This window comes from Ranitomeya variabilis, chromosome 3, assembly GCF_051348905.1.
Source record: "Ranitomeya variabilis isolate aRanVar5 chromosome 3, aRanVar5.hap1, whole genome shotgun sequence".
Lineage (NCBI taxonomy): Eukaryota > Metazoa > Chordata > Amphibia > Anura > Dendrobatidae > Ranitomeya > Ranitomeya variabilis.
The window spans coordinates 682,694,350-682,712,096 of record NC_135234.1 but is presented as its reverse complement, the minus strand read 5'-3'; the positions used below and the strand labels follow the sequence as shown (position 1 = coordinate 682,712,096).

At 41.5% G+C, this 17,747-nt stretch overlaps 1 protein-coding gene across 1 annotated transcript in view; it reads right to left on the bottom strand.

Moving 5' to 3' along the window:
- Positions 1 to 12,876, bottom strand: part of LOC143817009 (aquaporin-2-like) — a 31,999-nt gene extending 19,123 nt beyond the window's left edge. Inside the window, exon 1 of the mRNA XM_077298051.1 lies at positions 12,332 to 12,876. Coding sequence (XP_077154166.1) covers positions 12,332 to 12,694 — 363 coding nt within the window. The 5' untranslated portion in view covers positions 12,695 to 12,876. The remainder of the gene's footprint in view (positions 1 to 12,331) is intronic.
- Positions 12,877 to 17,747: the final 4,871 nt, after the last annotated feature.

The following is a 17,747-nucleotide window of genomic DNA, read 5'->3' as shown; positions in this document are numbered from 1 at the left end:
GGTATGATGTCATGAAACTTGAGTAACACGATGTAATCATTACATCTCTTCTTATTGTGACCTTGTTGGTTCCTGGGTGCAATATCCTATATCCTCTTTGAGTTTAACTGTAGCCCACTAGAATACCCTCCTTTGCATGAGATTCCCACTTGGCACATTTTTTGGGGGGATATGTACAAATACTTTACTTCGAATATTCTTATGTGTTGTAGTTCAGGCTTCTTGCTGTTCTATTGCTCCAATGGAGTTTTCTCAGTAGCTTTACCAGGTAGTCTGGTTTTGAAGATAGCAAGCTGTCATGATTTCTTCGCCTCAATATGTTGTTAACAAATCTGTGTCAAATAGCATATTTCTTACACTTTTACAAAGTGTCCGTTTCCTTTGTAAAGGGTTGTATGATGCAGTCGTCTGAAACACACTTCTGTTTTCCTTAAAATGCTTTGTGTCTTATTACTTGTGTATTCAGTTCCATTATCGGCATTTTCCCAAAATTGTTATATACTTCACTGAGATATATTTCAAGTTTCTCTGGAACTTCATCTTTGCTGTGAAGCAAATAGCCAACTGTGTATCTTGAATGCTCATGGATAAATGTGAGAAAATATCTCTTCTTTCCACCAGTTTGAGTACTCATTGAACCACAAACATTTGCGTGTATTAAGTCCAGAATCTGTTCTGATTTTGTAGTTGTATTATTAGATTACCAGACCAATGCCCAAACCCCATAACCTCCCTATCCAACATCACTGAAGGGGGGGCTTAATTGTCTCCTCTCCAAATCGCACCTCACCACCTGTGTGCTCAACCCCATCCCATCTCACCAACACCTCCTCCCCAACCTCACCACCACTCTTATCCCATCCCTAACCCACCTCTTCAACCTATTACTATCTTCTGGCACCTTCCCTTCTGCTTTCAAACATGCCACAATCACGCCTATCCTTAAAAAGCCAACCCTCGATCCAATAGCTATGTCAAGCTATTGCCCAGTATCGCTGCTCCTATTCGCTTCCAAACTCTTGGAGCAGCACGTCCACGCTGAACTTTCCTTCCACCTCTCATCTAACTTTCTCTTTGACAATCTACAATCTGGTTTCCGCCCCATCACTCAACTGAGACAGCCCTGACCAAAATCACTAATGACCTACTTACACCCAAAGCTAACAGACAATACTCTGTACTCCACCTTCTAGACCTGTCCTCTGCTTTCAACACAGTTGACCACTGCCTCCTACTACAGATCCTCTCCTCCTTTGGCATCAAAGACCTCACCCTATCCTGGATCTCCTCATACCTTTCCAACCGCACATTCAGCGTCTCCCACTCCCACGCTACCTCCTCATCCCACTCTCTCTTTGATGGAGTCCCCCAAGACTCTGTTCTAGGACCCCTACTCTTCTCAATCTATACACTTGGCCTGGGACAACTCATATAGTCTCATGGATTCCAGTACCACCTTTATGCTGATGACACTCAGATCTACCTTTCTAGCCCAGGCATCAACTCTCTACTGTCCAGAATCCCAGAGTGTCTATCAGCCATATTGTCAGGACTCTGAACATTTTTTATTACCTTTTGTGCATTACTGCCCTTTTCCAAGATGGCGTCTTTGGTCTCATGTGCACTGTGTCTTCCTGCTATAAAACTCCACCCCAGCCTTCAGTCTGTGCTAGAGTATTCTGCCTTGCATCCAGCTCCTGACCTCTGGTGACTCCCTGGCTATATACCTGCTCCTGTGAACCTGTGGGGTTATCCTGCTACTCTGCTCTGAGTTCCTGCTGCATACACCAGTTCCAGTAATCCTCCTTCATCTGCTGCTCGTGTTTACTTCCATCTGCATTTGCTGGACATGTAAGCTGTTTCTGCTCTGCAAGAACATGAGACTATTACCCAGGCCTCCCTGGTTGAGCTAAGATATTATTTGAACTGCCTTATAAGCATATCTATCTGTGTTTTGGACTAAGCAAGGACTTATTCGTTTCAAGTATCCCCAAGAATAATTGTGCTTCATAGACTTTCTGCGTGGTTGCATTTTCCTCTGAAGTTTCCTATAGACTGCTAAGCTGCATTTAATATTTACTCCAAGTGTTGTGGACTTGAGTTTCTCTCTGCACCTGTTTGAATCACCGTGTGATAATATAGACTTTAGCACTTATAAAACTGTGTCCTGTAGTTGTCTTGTTCCACGCAAACAGTCTCCTGAGTTATCCCCTATAATTATTACACATATCCTCCTTCTCCTCTTGCTTCCTTAAACTCAATGTGGACAAATCTGAACTCATCATCTTTCCTCCATCTCATAGATCTTCCTTACCTGACCTATCTATCGCAATTAACAACATCACGCTTTCCCCCATACTGGAAGTCCGCTGCTTTGGAGTAACCCTTGACTCTGCCCTGTCCTTCAAACTGCACATCCAAGCTCTTTCCACCTCCTGTCACCTCCAGCTCAAAAATATCTCCAGAATCCGTCCTTTCCTCAACCGTCAATCTACTAAAATGCTTGTGCATGCCCTCATCATCTCCTGCCTTGACTACTGCAACATCCTTTTCTGTGGCCTCCCTGCTAACACCCTTGCACCTCTCAGTCCATCCTTAACTCTGTTGCCTGACTAATTCATCTCTCTCCTCACTACTCCTCCGCTTCCCCCCTCTGCAAATCTCTTCACTGGCTCCCATTTCTTCAGCGCATCCAGTTCAAATTACTAATACTAACCAACAAAGCCATCCATAACCGGTCTCCTCCATATATCTCTGGACTAATCTCCTGATATCTTTCCTCACGTAATCTCCGGTCCTCCCAAGACCTCCTTCTCTCCTCCACACTTATTCGCTCCTCACCCAAATGCCTCCAAGACTTTTTCTGAATATCCCCCATCCTCTGGAATTCTTTGCCCCAACACTGACTATTAACCACATTCGGATCCTTCAGACGGAACCTGAAAACCCACCTCTTCAGGAAAGCTTACAGCCTGCACTGACCCCGCTGCCTCCTCACCACTACTGAAGCTACCACCTCACCAACACCGGAGCTCCTGCAACCCTCAACCTATTGTCTCCTTCCCCACCATACTGTAGAATGTAAGCCCGCAAGGGCAGGGTCCTCACCCCTCTGTATCATTCTGTAATTGTTAGTTTGCTTACTGTAAGTGATATCTGTAATTTGTATGTAATCAATGGTGATATATAAATAAATAAATAATAATAATGATAATAATATTAGGAAAGGATTTTTTTGACATTTTTGCCAATGGCAGTGCTTCAGTCTGGACTTCAGATTGAAAATGAGATTCAGTCATATCTACCGATGAAGCCATTGAATTTAATAAAGCTGATGGAGTCACTTTGTGGGCGGCCTGACCTCACTTTCGGCATTGTCCTCCTTTTGAGGTGGGCACAAAAAACGTGGTCGACCATATTTTTATGAATGACTCAAAAAGAATGACAATTCTAAAACTGAGGTCAAATAAAGCACAAAGTGACTCTATCTCAGAATCGAAATTCTAAGCCAAAAATGTCAGAATTGAGAGTTAAAAAAAGAAAGCATGCTATTACTAAACACTTCCATGCTTGTGAGACTGCATATTTTGGCTGCTAAAACCCCTTCAACCAAGGGACAATATTCTTGCTTGATCTGCTTTCTATTCTAGACAGGTTTATTTGTACCTTCATGGAAGATATAAGGAATCTACCATATTTGTTCAGTATTACAAGCATAGAAGCTCATTTAAGAGTAGTAATTTTCCTTGATGTGACAAATGATCTCCATGCGTTAAATTGTACGTAAGAATGTAAGAATATCATTCCAAGGGTAATTGCCCTCTTGTATTCAACCAATTATCACTTAAGTGATCATCAATGGGAGTTGTTGCAGTAAGTTAAATCAAAGATATCATTAAATACCGAGCATCAGCCCATTAAGATCTATAATTAATATTCTACATGTGACATGGCAAAAAGTTACGAATGAGGTCATGAAGCAAATGTGGAAAATCACCCTACAATAAGGAAGTAAAAATAAAGTTTTACGTAAAACTGAAAATTAAAAGTAGTTATGATCTTTAAATTGTTTCTGGTGTACCTTCAAGTATATCAATCATTGAAGCATAATTTCTATGTCTTCATATCCCAATTTCTATTGCGGCAAAAATGTCAGAAGTGCTGAAGTCATAATTAAAGCACAGGGAGTATTTATATTTGTAAAGTATGAGACTCCAAATCCATGAAAGCAAATTATGACAGGACCAGGAAAACACGTTGGGAAATCCCTGTATGCTGTGTTAAAGGGGTATTCACATCTCCAAGATCCTATTCCAATATGTAGTAGGTCTAATAATAATATTAGCAAATACCTCCAATTAGAAATGTGGTGTAGGTTTTATGATTTGATGTGTCTCTTTCCTCATGCGTAGACATTACAGGACCTTAGGTATCAATGGTTACGACCACTCACAACTAACTCTCAGTAGAACAGTGGTCGTAACCATAGATACCTAAGGTCCTTCAATGCCTGCACATGAGGAATGTGACACAACAAATCATAAAACTATACTACATTTCTAATTGGAAGTATTTGCAAACATTTTTATTATTACACCTACTACATATTGGGATAAGATATGGTAAGTGGAAATGCCCCTTTAAATTTAATAATGAGTTAAGGAGATACAATGAACAAAAGTTCTCTAAAACAGAACCTGCAATAGAGTATAGAAGAAAAACGTAGATCCCCTGGGCACTGCTGAAATGCATGATGGCTCATAGGTAGAGTAATGGTCACGTTATTGAGACTATGCGCTTCAGCAACGAACAGGAGCCTTCATCAGCCTTTTCAGTGTTGAAATGTGTTGCCGCAATACTGTGACCATTCCTCTTCCTATGAGTCATCGTTCTTTCCCTCATTGGTTCCCTTTTTCTTATGTGCTCCATGGCACTTACTGCAGTTGCCTTCTCATATAACCAGCACATGGAGGAGCAGCAGTTGGGATAAGTTTTCAGACAGAGTTGTGCCAGTTAGAAGCTCATCTCCTTAAGGTGAACAGTTCCGATTACTCTCACAGTTACTTTATTCACTCAAAACCTCTATTCTGTCGAGCACTGCTTTTTTATCTTTTTCCTTTAGATTTAAATGTAGCCTTTCGTGTGTCTGATCTGCAGGCAGGATGTTATAGAAATGAAGTAGCTGAAGTAGCTGGGGGATTTGTGGGAAAATGTTCAGTAATCCTTTCATATTATTAATTGACATCTCTGGTATTTGTATGTAGAAGAGTCCAATGGGCAGGTGCAGCGCCCCAGAGTCCTGGTCGTGCAGTATTGTCGCTCTCCCACCAGGGGGAGTGATGGTACGTCTGATTGTACTAAAAGAGTTCACCTGACCAGATATCACAGTCACACACTACACTTCACACTCCAACCACCAGGGGGAGCAAAGGGTTCTATGTATTAGGCCACTCCTCACACTCTGGTAAAACTGGGGGTCGGATAGGAAGTTAGACAGAAAAGCTGACTGGGGAGACCCAGGGAGGACCTGTCAGGGGTGGGATCCTGACAGCGGCCTAGCACGAGATAGAATGTTACGGAGCTGCACCTGCACTTCCTTGCGGCAGCATCCTAAGAAAGGACACAAAGCGAAGTATATTGTGGAGAAGTGAGAAACGAGATCACAGCACAAGGAGATAACACCAGGAGGAGTCCTGCCTTAAGATTGGCAACATCCTCCTGAGGCGCGTAGCCGGCGGCCGGAGCGCCGAGGGAGTGATTGGCTCTACGCATTACTCTGAACTATGGCAGGGCAGTTAATTCCAAGTTGGCTGTCCAACCTTTAACCTAATGAAGACAGCGGAGGCAAATTGTGGGAGAGGGCCATCTCTAGGGTCCCTATAAAATAGCTCCAAGCCTACCCCGTCATACGGGTCGTCCTATCCATATCATCTGGGGGACGGAGAGAGAGAACAGAAACATACACGACAGTTGTGAGGACTATCCCGTGGTGCTCAGCAGGGAAGTACTACAACACACAGGCGCTAGTAGCAAGGCTACTGATTTCCACCTGCAAAGGGAACTCTGGATGTGCCTTCGGACCGGCCGGACTCAGCCAGCCCTGTTAGCAGTGCTCTGGATTGTGGACGCTGAAGTCTACAGTAAAAGGTAAAGAGACTGCAATCTTGTGTCCTCGTTATTTACTGTGACCTACACCATCGCCATCTATCTTACTGGGAAGCCCTGGGGACATACTTCACCTGTGGGAAGGTATACCATCTAGCTGCCATAACATCACCCCAGTGGACCCCTAAGCAGCGTCGGTCACCCTGACCGAACACCACAGGTGGCGTCACGAACACTTGACAAACTACACCTTTAATTGGATGCCCCTTAGCAGGGCCAAGGTCCGGGTCAGGCCACCGTGACATCCCCAGAACTGAGACAGAAGGGACCCGGTACCGAGTACCCCATTGCCCTGCGCCTGGGGGCGATCCACAGTCATAGTCAGTATTTCAAAGTCTTCACTACATGACTGTGTTTGCAGAGATAGCTCTGAATCATTAAGAAGGACCGCCAACTGGTCTAATGATTTAAAAAAAAAACAGGGATGTCAGTGACTAAAATGCAAGTCATCCTTAAATGTTTACTGAAAAAGTAGATATCATTTTGCTCAACTACTCCTTCTCAGTTTCTCAACTCTTCCATTATCTTTTGTCTGTCATGCTTTGCAATTTGGTATCACAAAGAGATGGCAACAGAAAGCAGCTGGTCTTTACTTGAAATCTCGAGGCTGACATATAGTAGATACTAAGTCTCTAGGTTTCTTAGGTTTTTAGTCTCTTGGTTTATTAGGTTCTCTTTGACTCCACAGAAAACTTTGTGGTGGAGAGTCTACCAAGAAAGACTACAGACTAAAATTGTGAAAGGGTAGAAAGACCTTCTGCTCCACAGCAAAGTACAGGAAGCTGCAACAAGAAGGGATTCGCCATGACATCCACAAAACTGTCAAATCTCTATGTGGCTCCCTAAGAACAAGGGCTTACAAAATCAGAGGAAAACAATCGAGTTAGTGGAAAACGAATTAAGCAGCTTTGTTGAAAGGTAGATTGCACTTAGTGTTTTGACTCCATGAGAAAAATACTTTGTTAACGATTAAGGGTATGTGCAGACGTTCAGGAATTGGTAGCGCTTTGGACGCAGCACATGTCCGCTACATGAAAAGCTCTGTCGGCTATTGAATGTGTCCAATACATTGTACGGGTGAAATTTATCTCATGTCTCCACAACATAAATAGACATGCTGCAGTCGGGAAAGATGCGCCGCATGTCAGTCTCCGCTGGTGATCCGCGGGCATCTGTGCACTCATAGTGCGCATGGGATTTCTTGAATCACATCCACTATGCTGTAACATCTGGACGCTGCGGGTTGGACACTGCACAAGTATGCAGCATCCAACCCGCAGCATTTACTGATCGTGTGCACCTACCCTAATAGTGTAAAGAGTTGCATCCATTCCAGGTCAGACACTGTCATTGCCCCCATAATAATTGTCATTAATTCACTAGTCTGTTTCAGAACCTGCACTCATTGGTGGGTTGTTCAGTCTAACAGCAAGCCTTACAAACGCTATCTAAAAAAGACTCTTCAAATAAATGTACAGGGTGGGCCATGTATATGGATACACCTAAATAAAATGGGAATGGTTGGTGATATTAACCCTGTTTGTGGCACATTAGTATATGGGAGGGGGAAAACTTTTCAAGATGGGTGGTGACCATGGCGGCCATTTTGAAGTTGGCCACTTTATAAATGGCCCACCCAGGTGTATCCATATAAATGGCCCACCCTATAAAACACAATCTACAGTCTGTCTTGTATTTCTACTATCTTTGAAGGCAATAGTACATCATAATCCCTTAAAATCTTGTACTTAACCTGTTAATCTTTACAGACTATTATTTCCCAGGTAAAGGGCTTTTCACCTAATTTATCTACTTCACATCTCTATTCACATCACATGTGCTGTATTGTTTTAAAGGGAATCTGTCAGGAAGATCAACCTGTCTCCTCCACCTTCAAACCACATAAAGGGGCATGCAGCTCCTTGTAATGTAAAACCATATACATCTTCATATCTTCTATGCCTCATAACCAAGTACTTAGCATTTAAATCATATGTAAATAAGGAGTAACTTGATCTATTCATAACAGAGTGCCTACAGAACTACTGCCTTCCCAGGCAGTTTCCCCTCCCAACACCAGCCTCTTTAGCTTGATTGATAGCTCACTGCTTTTGTGAGGTCAGCCACCAGGCAAGGAAATTATATGGTGAGCTATCCCCCAAGCGAAGGGCAATTACAGACGGTCATATTATTGGTCCAATAAAACATCAGATCACACTCGGACCAATATTATTGGGGCTGCACATGTCTGATTATTCCTCACAGTCTTTCTGAAGAAGAAAAAATTGCTGCATTCTCGAGTTTGATCCAATATTCGGATCACTCCAAGCCATGCAAATCAATGAGTGCTTGGAAATTTCCACGCACTGGCACAATGGAGAAGATGGAGAAATTTTGTTCTCCATCTTCTCCCAGTGTTCTCCGATTCTCTCATCCAAGAGAATTGGATCACACTATGTTGAAACTCTGATCAAAGTTTCATTAGAGTGTCATTTGCATAATCGGCCTGATTAAATCGGATGAGAGACTCTGTGGCCATCTGCATAAGCCCTAAAGAGGATAATGGTAGATGGGGAAAGAATCTCAGGAGGCAATGGCTCCTTACATTCTCTGTCATACACAGAGCAGCTCCCTGACTTCCACTGGATGCCAATTATGCCAGAACATCACAGTACTGAACGTGGGTAAAGGCTGTTTTTATTTTATAGGGTGCCATATAGCAATTGAGAAGGGGTTGCTTGAGTAATTGACCACCCCCCTTTCACTTCAGTACAAAACTGTGCTCCCAAATCAGGGCAAATGTTTTCATGGCCAAGAAGCTGTCTACAAGCCTTTCATCACCAAACTCAATGTAAAGTGTCATAGGGTATAGTGGAAAGGCTTATTCAATAAAGAAAAATAAAGTATGCCAACATATTGTGTCCTATTGCTTACCAAATGGATAACGTTACGCTAAGCTAATACATGAACATATTTGTTCTTACCATGTATTTGTTCTAACCATGACATACAAAGCCATCCACAACCTGTCTCCTCCATACATCTGTGACCTCGTCTCCTGGTACTTTCCTGTTCGCAACCTCCGATCCTCACAAGACCTCCTTCTCTACTCCCCTCTTATCTCCTCTTCCCACAATCGCATACAAGATTTCTCTCGCGCATCACCCCTACTCTGGAACTCTCTACCACAGCACATCAGACTCTCACCTACCATCGAAACCTTCAAAAAGAACCTGAAGACCCACCTCTTCCGGCAAGCCTACAACCTGCAGTAATCACCGATCGACCAAACCGCTGCACGACCAGCTCTAGCTTCACCTACTGTATCCTCACCCATCCCTTCTAGATTGTGAGCCCTCGCGGGCAGGGTCCTCTCTCCTCCTGTACCAGTTGTGACTTGTATTTTTCAAGATTATTTGACCTGTTTTTATTATGTATACCCCTCCTCACATGTAAAGCGCCATGGAATAAATGGCCCTATAATAATAAATAATAATAATAATTTGTATGTAAGCACTCCTAATACAGGGTGGGCCATTTATATGGATACACCTAAATAAAATGGGAATGGTTGGTGATATCAACTTCCTGTTTGCGGAACATTACTATAAGGGAAGGGGAAAACTGTTCAAGATGGGTGATGACTATGGTGGTCATTTTGAAGTTGGCCATTTTGGATCCAACTTTATAAATGGCCCACCCAGGTGTATCCATAAAAATGGCCCACCCTGTATATATGCTGGATTGATATTACAGATGTAATAGAGCCCTACAAATCAATGTTTACATAATTAGAAAAGTTTTCCAATTTTAGAAAACTCCATCTTTACTTACCCTTCCCGGTCCAGCGATGAGTCTCTGCCAGAGCTCCTGTTGTCTATTATTGTCTGCAGTGCTGATGTCACTTTGACAGTGCTGTAACCAATCAGTGATCTCAGCAGCTTGAGTAGGCAGTACAGGCTGCTAAGAGCCTCACTGATTGGCTGCAGCGCATTCAATGTGATGCCAACACTGCAGACAATTACAGACACTGCATTTAGCGTCTGAGACTCAGCTCTGGACCTGAGAAAGGTGAATAAAGCATTTTTTAAAACTGCAGCCAGAGGACAGGGGGTTTCTGAAATCATAAAAACCCTTTAATCTATATAATTATTCAAACAGTTAGTTCTTCATTTTCTTAAAGTATTCATTCACCTTGCTTTGAATAAATATGAATGAATTTCTAGGTATAGAGATATTTTTGCTTCTTTTCTGTAAAAAGTAGTTAAATAGTTCACATTTTATTTCAGCATTTAACAATGGTCTTTCATCCTCCGCAGCAACATAAGATTTAATTGTGTTGTCTTACAAGCCGTGAGATATAATCAGACTGAGCTCTTGGCAATGTTTCTTTTCCATCTTTTATAGTGAAGCTTTTTATTATTTTTTTCTTAGTCTAACAATATTTTCACAGACATTAAGTTATGAAGCAAATCACATTATTTCTAACCCCCAGACACACATCAGAGGTACATGGGCTGAGTTTATTAACTAAGCTAAAAATACATTTGTCACATTCTGGTAAGAGCATACAGTGTAATATTCGCTTACACACAGGTTTACTGCTAAATATAAAAAATCTTCACTATTTTATACTGGGAAATATATTTTACATTTGCCTTTTACATAGTCAGTGAGACTTCACACTTGATAAGAATATTGAAAATTGTTCACTGGACTCTCAACCAATATCAGTCCCTTTAAGGGCTCATGCACACGACCCTATATTTGTCCAAATGCAATCCGACAAACTATAGGATCGCACTCAGACCAATGTTGTTGAATGGAGCCGTGTATATGTCCGATTTTTTTCCCGCGGCATGCTCAATTTGCATCCAGTTATCGGATGAAATTTAATGGGTCCATGGAAAACATTGGACTGTACTCGGATGACATCTGAGTGCATTTCTATTCATTTCCCAGAAGTACAGGTTGTTCTAGATGTAGCTTTATATACATGTTTGTACGACTCAATGCCCATGCATCCACTCTGAAACAAACTTGTACCAGTGTGTATGCAAGTGTATTAGAATGATGGTAGTCAAACCTGGTAATTTTGACATGAACAAACGACCATCTAATGTGTTCCGCTGCTCCAACTTTCCCCTAACCTAATGGCATTTGTAATGGGGAAAAAACAAATTGGCCTGTTGGTTTTCAACAAGACAGATACTTTTGTTTTCAGATAATGGAAGGAGTCTGGTAGGGGTTTTCTCCATTCTTCCCATTCGGACCAAGTGTATGATTTGACCAATCAAGCATGGGGGTCAGGAGAAATAGCCTTCAGCCAAAAAGCTTGTAGCCAATACCTATCTAAAATGTACAGCCAGGTTTAATTAGCCACAAGTGCTCTTCCTAAAATGCAGTAATCTGGTCCTCAATCTCGATCTGCAGCATGGTGGATTGACACATATACCATTTATGTAGGTTATTCTAGATGGAGAATGCATTCAGAAACATATATCGTATCCATGGGGTGTCCTTAGACCAGATTTAGCCATACATTCTTCACTAAGTCTGAGATTCCATCTAGCATCGCGAAAAACAGAATTTGGACATTCCTGTGACGGAGTTATAGCCTTCAATTATCAAACTAAGTCCAGAACAAGTAGCTTTGGACTCTGAGCTTTTTTTAGTCTGTTTCCATCTTTGAAGTTTGAAACAATAATGCAGTAGACTACTCTACTGTTTATGACTTCAAAGACCAAAAAAGCTCAAATGGAGTCTAAAATTGCATGTTTTGATCTCTATTTGACAATTGAAGTTTATGGTTCTGTTGTGGGGATTGAGACTAAACACCAGATGGAGTGACAAATGTGTGATCACAGCATGATGTGAGTCAGGCCTTAATATAAGAGTCATAGTTAATTAAATAACAGTATCCAATGTCCCAGGAGCAACATTGAGTCCAAATGATCTGCATGTTATCAGTACATATTAATAAATGAATGTACTACACAAGTCCTATCTACTAAAAGTAATAGAGCCCTTATATATATATAAAGGTAAGATTTACCAAAGATGATAAGGTAATAATGACTGCTTTTTTAGCCATAGTCAGATTTGATGATGCTATATTTGCCGAACCTTGGTCACCCTAATGTTACAAATCAATAATAAAACTTACCATATTGACTCCAAAGTTACCATGGACTTCTTGCGGGGTGAATTCATACAGTAAAGCAGCTCCAATCACTGCTCCTAACATCTGGGCGCAAACGTAGCACACAGCACGGAAGAGCGAGATCTGTGATGATACCAGGAAAGCCACAGTCACAGCTGGATTAAGATGGGCACCACTAATGTGCCCTAAGGTTTGAACAAGGGTCCCTATGCCCAGGCCAAAAGTCATGGCGATCTGCAGAACTGTTGGAAGTGCAGACTGCCAATTCATTGCAGAACCGAGGCCAAAAAAGACGAATATGGAAGTACCAATGAGTTCTCCGGCAAATGCCCTTGTGAAGGGCCCAGTGCACATCTCCTTCATCATGGGTGGTTTGGTTAACGTGCAATCAGGGAAGATAAGCTGGCAGTTCCTTTTTCAATTGTTTGTCTTCTTGTGATTTCAATAAATGATAGGTGCACGAATCCAGCACAAATTATATACAAGGCAGGGAAATTGCAGTGTTACAAGGGGTGGCACCCAGTCCTCAGAAAATGATAGCTGCCATCTATTGCAGGCAGAAAAGTTTCCAGCTTCAGGCAGCAGTCGTCACTCCTCTTTTATTAATATGGCTCTTATAACTCACCTCTTCCCCTGCTAGACACAGAAATGAGGATTTACATCCATGTGATACAGCTGCATCCTCTCCTTACTCTCTTCTACTATGACTAGGTTTGCAGTGAATGGCAGCCACGGATTTCTCAGAACACCACATTATCCACAGAGTGAATGTTGTTGTTGTTACATGATTCATCCATGTTACTATTGAATTTTCTATTTTATTTCATATGAGACACGACTCACACGAGCTGAGTGACAGCACGAGCGTGACAATTACAGCCAATTAGAATATGGATCTGACTAATAAATGTCCAGTAAGGAAGTACAGCAATATATACAAATGATCAAGATGTTCTCATACCATCTGTATTTTGGAAGTGACTTGTATAATCGTAAATGTAAGACAGCTCAATGCTGCCAGTTGATAAATTGGTTCAGTTATAAAACTATTAGGCCATTGAGGTTTACTCATTATATTTTTGACCCCCCCATAGGTGCTTTCAAGATAAAAAATATATACCGTAACCTTCATAATAAACTCATGGTTACTGACCCATAAGATAACGAGATTGTAGCAAAAGCTGTCACTGAATGTGATCCGATTCCGGCAGTTTTTTCCCTTGGATGCAGCTGTCAATATTGACTGTGGCGTCTAAGGTGTTTGACAGAGAGAGTGAGTGTGTGTCTTCTGTCTAGTCATCAGTACTAGTGATGAGCCAGTACACTCGTTACTCGGGGTTCCCCGACCATGCTCGGGTGATCTCCGAGTATTTGGGGCATGCTCGGAGATTTAGTTTCCCTCCCCACAGCTACATGATTTGCAGCTGCTAGACAGGCTGAATACATGCGGGAATTCCCTAACAAGCAGGCATTCCCCACATGTATTCAGGCTGGCTAGCAGCCACAAGTCATGCAGCTACGGTGACAAAAATTACATCTCCGAGTACGCCAAAATATTCGGAGACCACCCGAGCATACTCGGGAAATCTCAAGTAATGAGTATACTTGCTCATCACTAATTAGCACCATAAAAAGCTATTGCACAATGCCAATGGATTACCATGGCAAAATGGGCTTACAGCATGAGTGTAAATACTACGGGATTGATTCGATATTGCATTTGCGCCTATTCTTTGTCTATTTTTTGTATTTTAATCCTGTTTTTGATTTGCGCTAAAATCTTCAATATCATATGCTTTCATTCACCCCCCACATCCGATCACTGGCTCGCTCTTCTTATCTGCATCTCAAAAACATTTCCAGAATTCGCCCTTTTCTTACTTTCGACTCTGCAAAAACTCTTACTGTCTCACTTATTCATTCTCGTCTGGACTATTGTAACTCTCTACTAATTGGCCTACCTTTTACCAGACTCTCCCCGCTCCAATCTGTCCTGAATGCTGCTGCCAGGATCATATTCCTCGCCAACCGTTACACCGATGCCTCTACCTTGTGCCAGTCATTACACTGGCTACCCATCCAATCCAGAATCCAGTACAAAACTACTACCCTCATCCACAAAGCACTCCATGGCTCAGCACCACCCTACATCTCCTCTCTGGTCTCAGTCTACCAACCTACCCGTGCCCTCCGCTCTGCTAATGACCTCAGGTTAGCATCCTCAATAATCAGAACCTCCCACTCCCGTCTCCAAGACTTTACACGTGCGGCGCCGATTCTTTGGAATGCACTACCTAGGTTAATACAATTAATCCCCAATCCCCACAGTTTTAAGCGTGCACTAAAAACTCATTTGTTCAGATTGGCCTACCGCCTCAACGCATTAACCTAATTATCCCTGTGTGGCCTATTAATAAAAAACAACAACATAATCACGTTCCTCCATCATGTTCTCATACACTTTATGCAGTTAATAGCCTCTGTGTCTGTACTGTTACATACTTAGGCAGTTAACTGGTTCATGCAGCTTTACATGAACACCCGAGCCTTACACTATGGCTGGTCCAAATAACTAAAGCAATTGTTACCATCCACCTCTTGTGTCTCCCCTTTTCCTCATAGATTGTAAGCTTGCGAGCAGCAGGGCCCTCATTCCTCCTGGTATCTGTTTTGAACTGTGATTTCTGTTATGCTGTAATGTCTGTTGTCTGTATAAGTCCCCTCTATAAGTTGTAAAGCGCTGCGGAATATGTTGGCGCTATATAAATAAAATTATTATTATTATTATTATTATTATGTTCACCTGTTTCATTTTTATTTATGCTCCTTAATGAGGCATGGTTTTGTTTTCCAGATGTTTACAACAGATTCAATAATTTTACATCAAAATGTTTGTGCAAATGTGCTCTAGTCCCACCTTAGATTGATTTTATGCATGCCTGAAATTATTGCCCAAATTTTGCATAATTTTAGCAGGACATGCGACTTTTTGCACTAAAGAGTAAAAAAAAAGAGTACCTTAAGATTAAAGAGTAACTGTCGTGTTCATTTGTATCTTATAAATTAATAGCATACATGTAAATAAGAAACTTAGTAATTTATCTTATCAGAGAAATCTTCTTTCTCCTCCAGGAATGATCAGTTATTCTCAAAATTCTGAATACTTGGATAAAATTCATATTCAGTGAAGATAGATTTTCCTATTACTGAGATAGGAGATGACAGTCACTACTGATGAAATTCTATGAAGATGGAGGAATAATAATAATAATAATAATAATAATAATAATAATAATAAAAATAATGATTAGTGTTGAGCATTCCAATACTGCAAGTATCGGGTATCGGCCCTGGGATCAATATTCATGTAAAAAATAAAGAATAAAAAAAAAAAATATGGATATACTCACCCCTCTGGACCCTGGACCTTAGCGATGTAACCGGCAGCCTCCGTTCCTAAGAATGCAGTGAGTGTAGGACCTTCGATGACGTCACGGCTTGTGATTGGTCGCATGAGCGGTCACATGAGCGGTCACGCGACCAATCACAAGCCGCGACGTCATCGAAGGTCCTTCACTCCCTGCATTCTTAGGAACGGAGGCAGACGCTTGGACCGGTGAGAGCCAGGGGCCGTCTGAGGGGTGATTATATCAATATTTTTTATTTTTATTCTTTATTTTATACATGAATATGGATCCCAGGGCCTGAAGGAGAGTTTCCTCTCCTTCAGACCCTGGGAACCATTCCGATATTTTGTGTCCCATTGATATGCATTGGTATCGGGTATCGGTATCGGCGATATCCGATATTTTTTGGATATCGGCCGATCCAATCCGATACCGATACCTTTGCATATCGGAAGGTATCGCTCAACACTAATAATAATAATTTTTATTTATATACCGCCAACATATTCCGCAGCACTTTACAATTAAGCGAGGACATGTACAGGCAATAAATTCAGTACAAGTTAAGACAATTTAAACAGTGACATTAGGAGTGAGGTCCCTGCTCGCAAGCTTACAATCTACAAGGAAATGGGGGGACACAATAGGTGAAAAGTGCTTGCTATTTCAGGTCTGGCAATTATAATAAATAGGGATTTTCATATAAAGCTGCATGAACCGGTCATCAGCCCGTGTGTTTAAGTGCAATAGTCAAGTATCAAGTGCAGTTATCATGTGCATGGAGGGTGTGGAGACAGATGAATAGTAGGGTGCAGATTCAGAGTAATATTTGGAAGGAGGGAACAGGGCAAAGTTAGTTTACTGAGTAGTTGATGTGGTAGGCTTGTTTGAAGAGATGGGTTTTTAGAGCGTGCTTGAATAGGTCGGGGCTAGGTATCAGTCTGATCGTCTGGGGAAGTGCATTCCAGAGAGCTGGCGCAGCACGAGAGAAGTCTTGTAGACGGAGGAGCGAGGTTCGGATTACAGGGGATGTTAGCCTTAGGTCATTTGTAGAACGGAGGGCACGTGTAGGGCGATAGACAGAGATGAGAGAGGAGATATAAGGCGGTGCAGAACTGTGGAGAGCTTTGTGGGTGAGAGAGATGACTTTATACTGGACCCTGTAGCGAATGGGTAGCCAGTGTAATGACTGAATGAGGAAGGCGCTTTCCCTATAGCTATCATTTTTGCCTCCAGCTCTCCTTAGTCCTATTCATACCTGTGAAATAAACGGATTATTTTTTAAAGAATAAAAAAAAGCATTTTTATATTTTGCGCAAAATTCATGAACTACATGCACCATTTTGAAGAATTTGAAACAGAAAACATCAATGACCACAAGACAAAAATTGTTTTCATTGATCAAAGGTGCTAAGGTATATAAAAAAAAATACAAGTTTGGTATTTCCACCTGAAGATGTTATTTTTAATGCATGGTAAACACTAGGGGAACAAAATGCAAAAACAATGACAACATTAATTTTTTTTTACTTTTTCTCCCAAACCAAATAAAAGCTATTCTATAGATTTTTTGGTACACCAAAATTGTGATACTGAAAAATTAAACCGTAGCACCAAAAACAAACCTTTACCAAGCTTCATTGATGGAATAGTAAAAAAGTTATGGATCTATGATCCCTTAGGCTGCCGTCACACTAGCAGTATTTGGTCAGTATTTTACATCAGTATTTGTAAGCCAAAACCAGGAGTGGGTGATAAATGTAGAAGTGGTGACGGGTTTCTATTATACTTTTCCTCTATTTGTTCCACTCCTGGTTTTGATTTACAAATACTGATGTAAAATACTGACCAAATACTGCTAGTGTGACGGCAGCCTTAAAGGGAATCTGTCAACAGGGTTTGGCTACATAATCTGAAAGCAGCAACCCTGGTTCCAGGGATGTGTCACTTACTGGGCTGTTGTGTTGTAGTTTCAATACAATCAGTGTTTTGTCAGCAGGAGATTATCAATA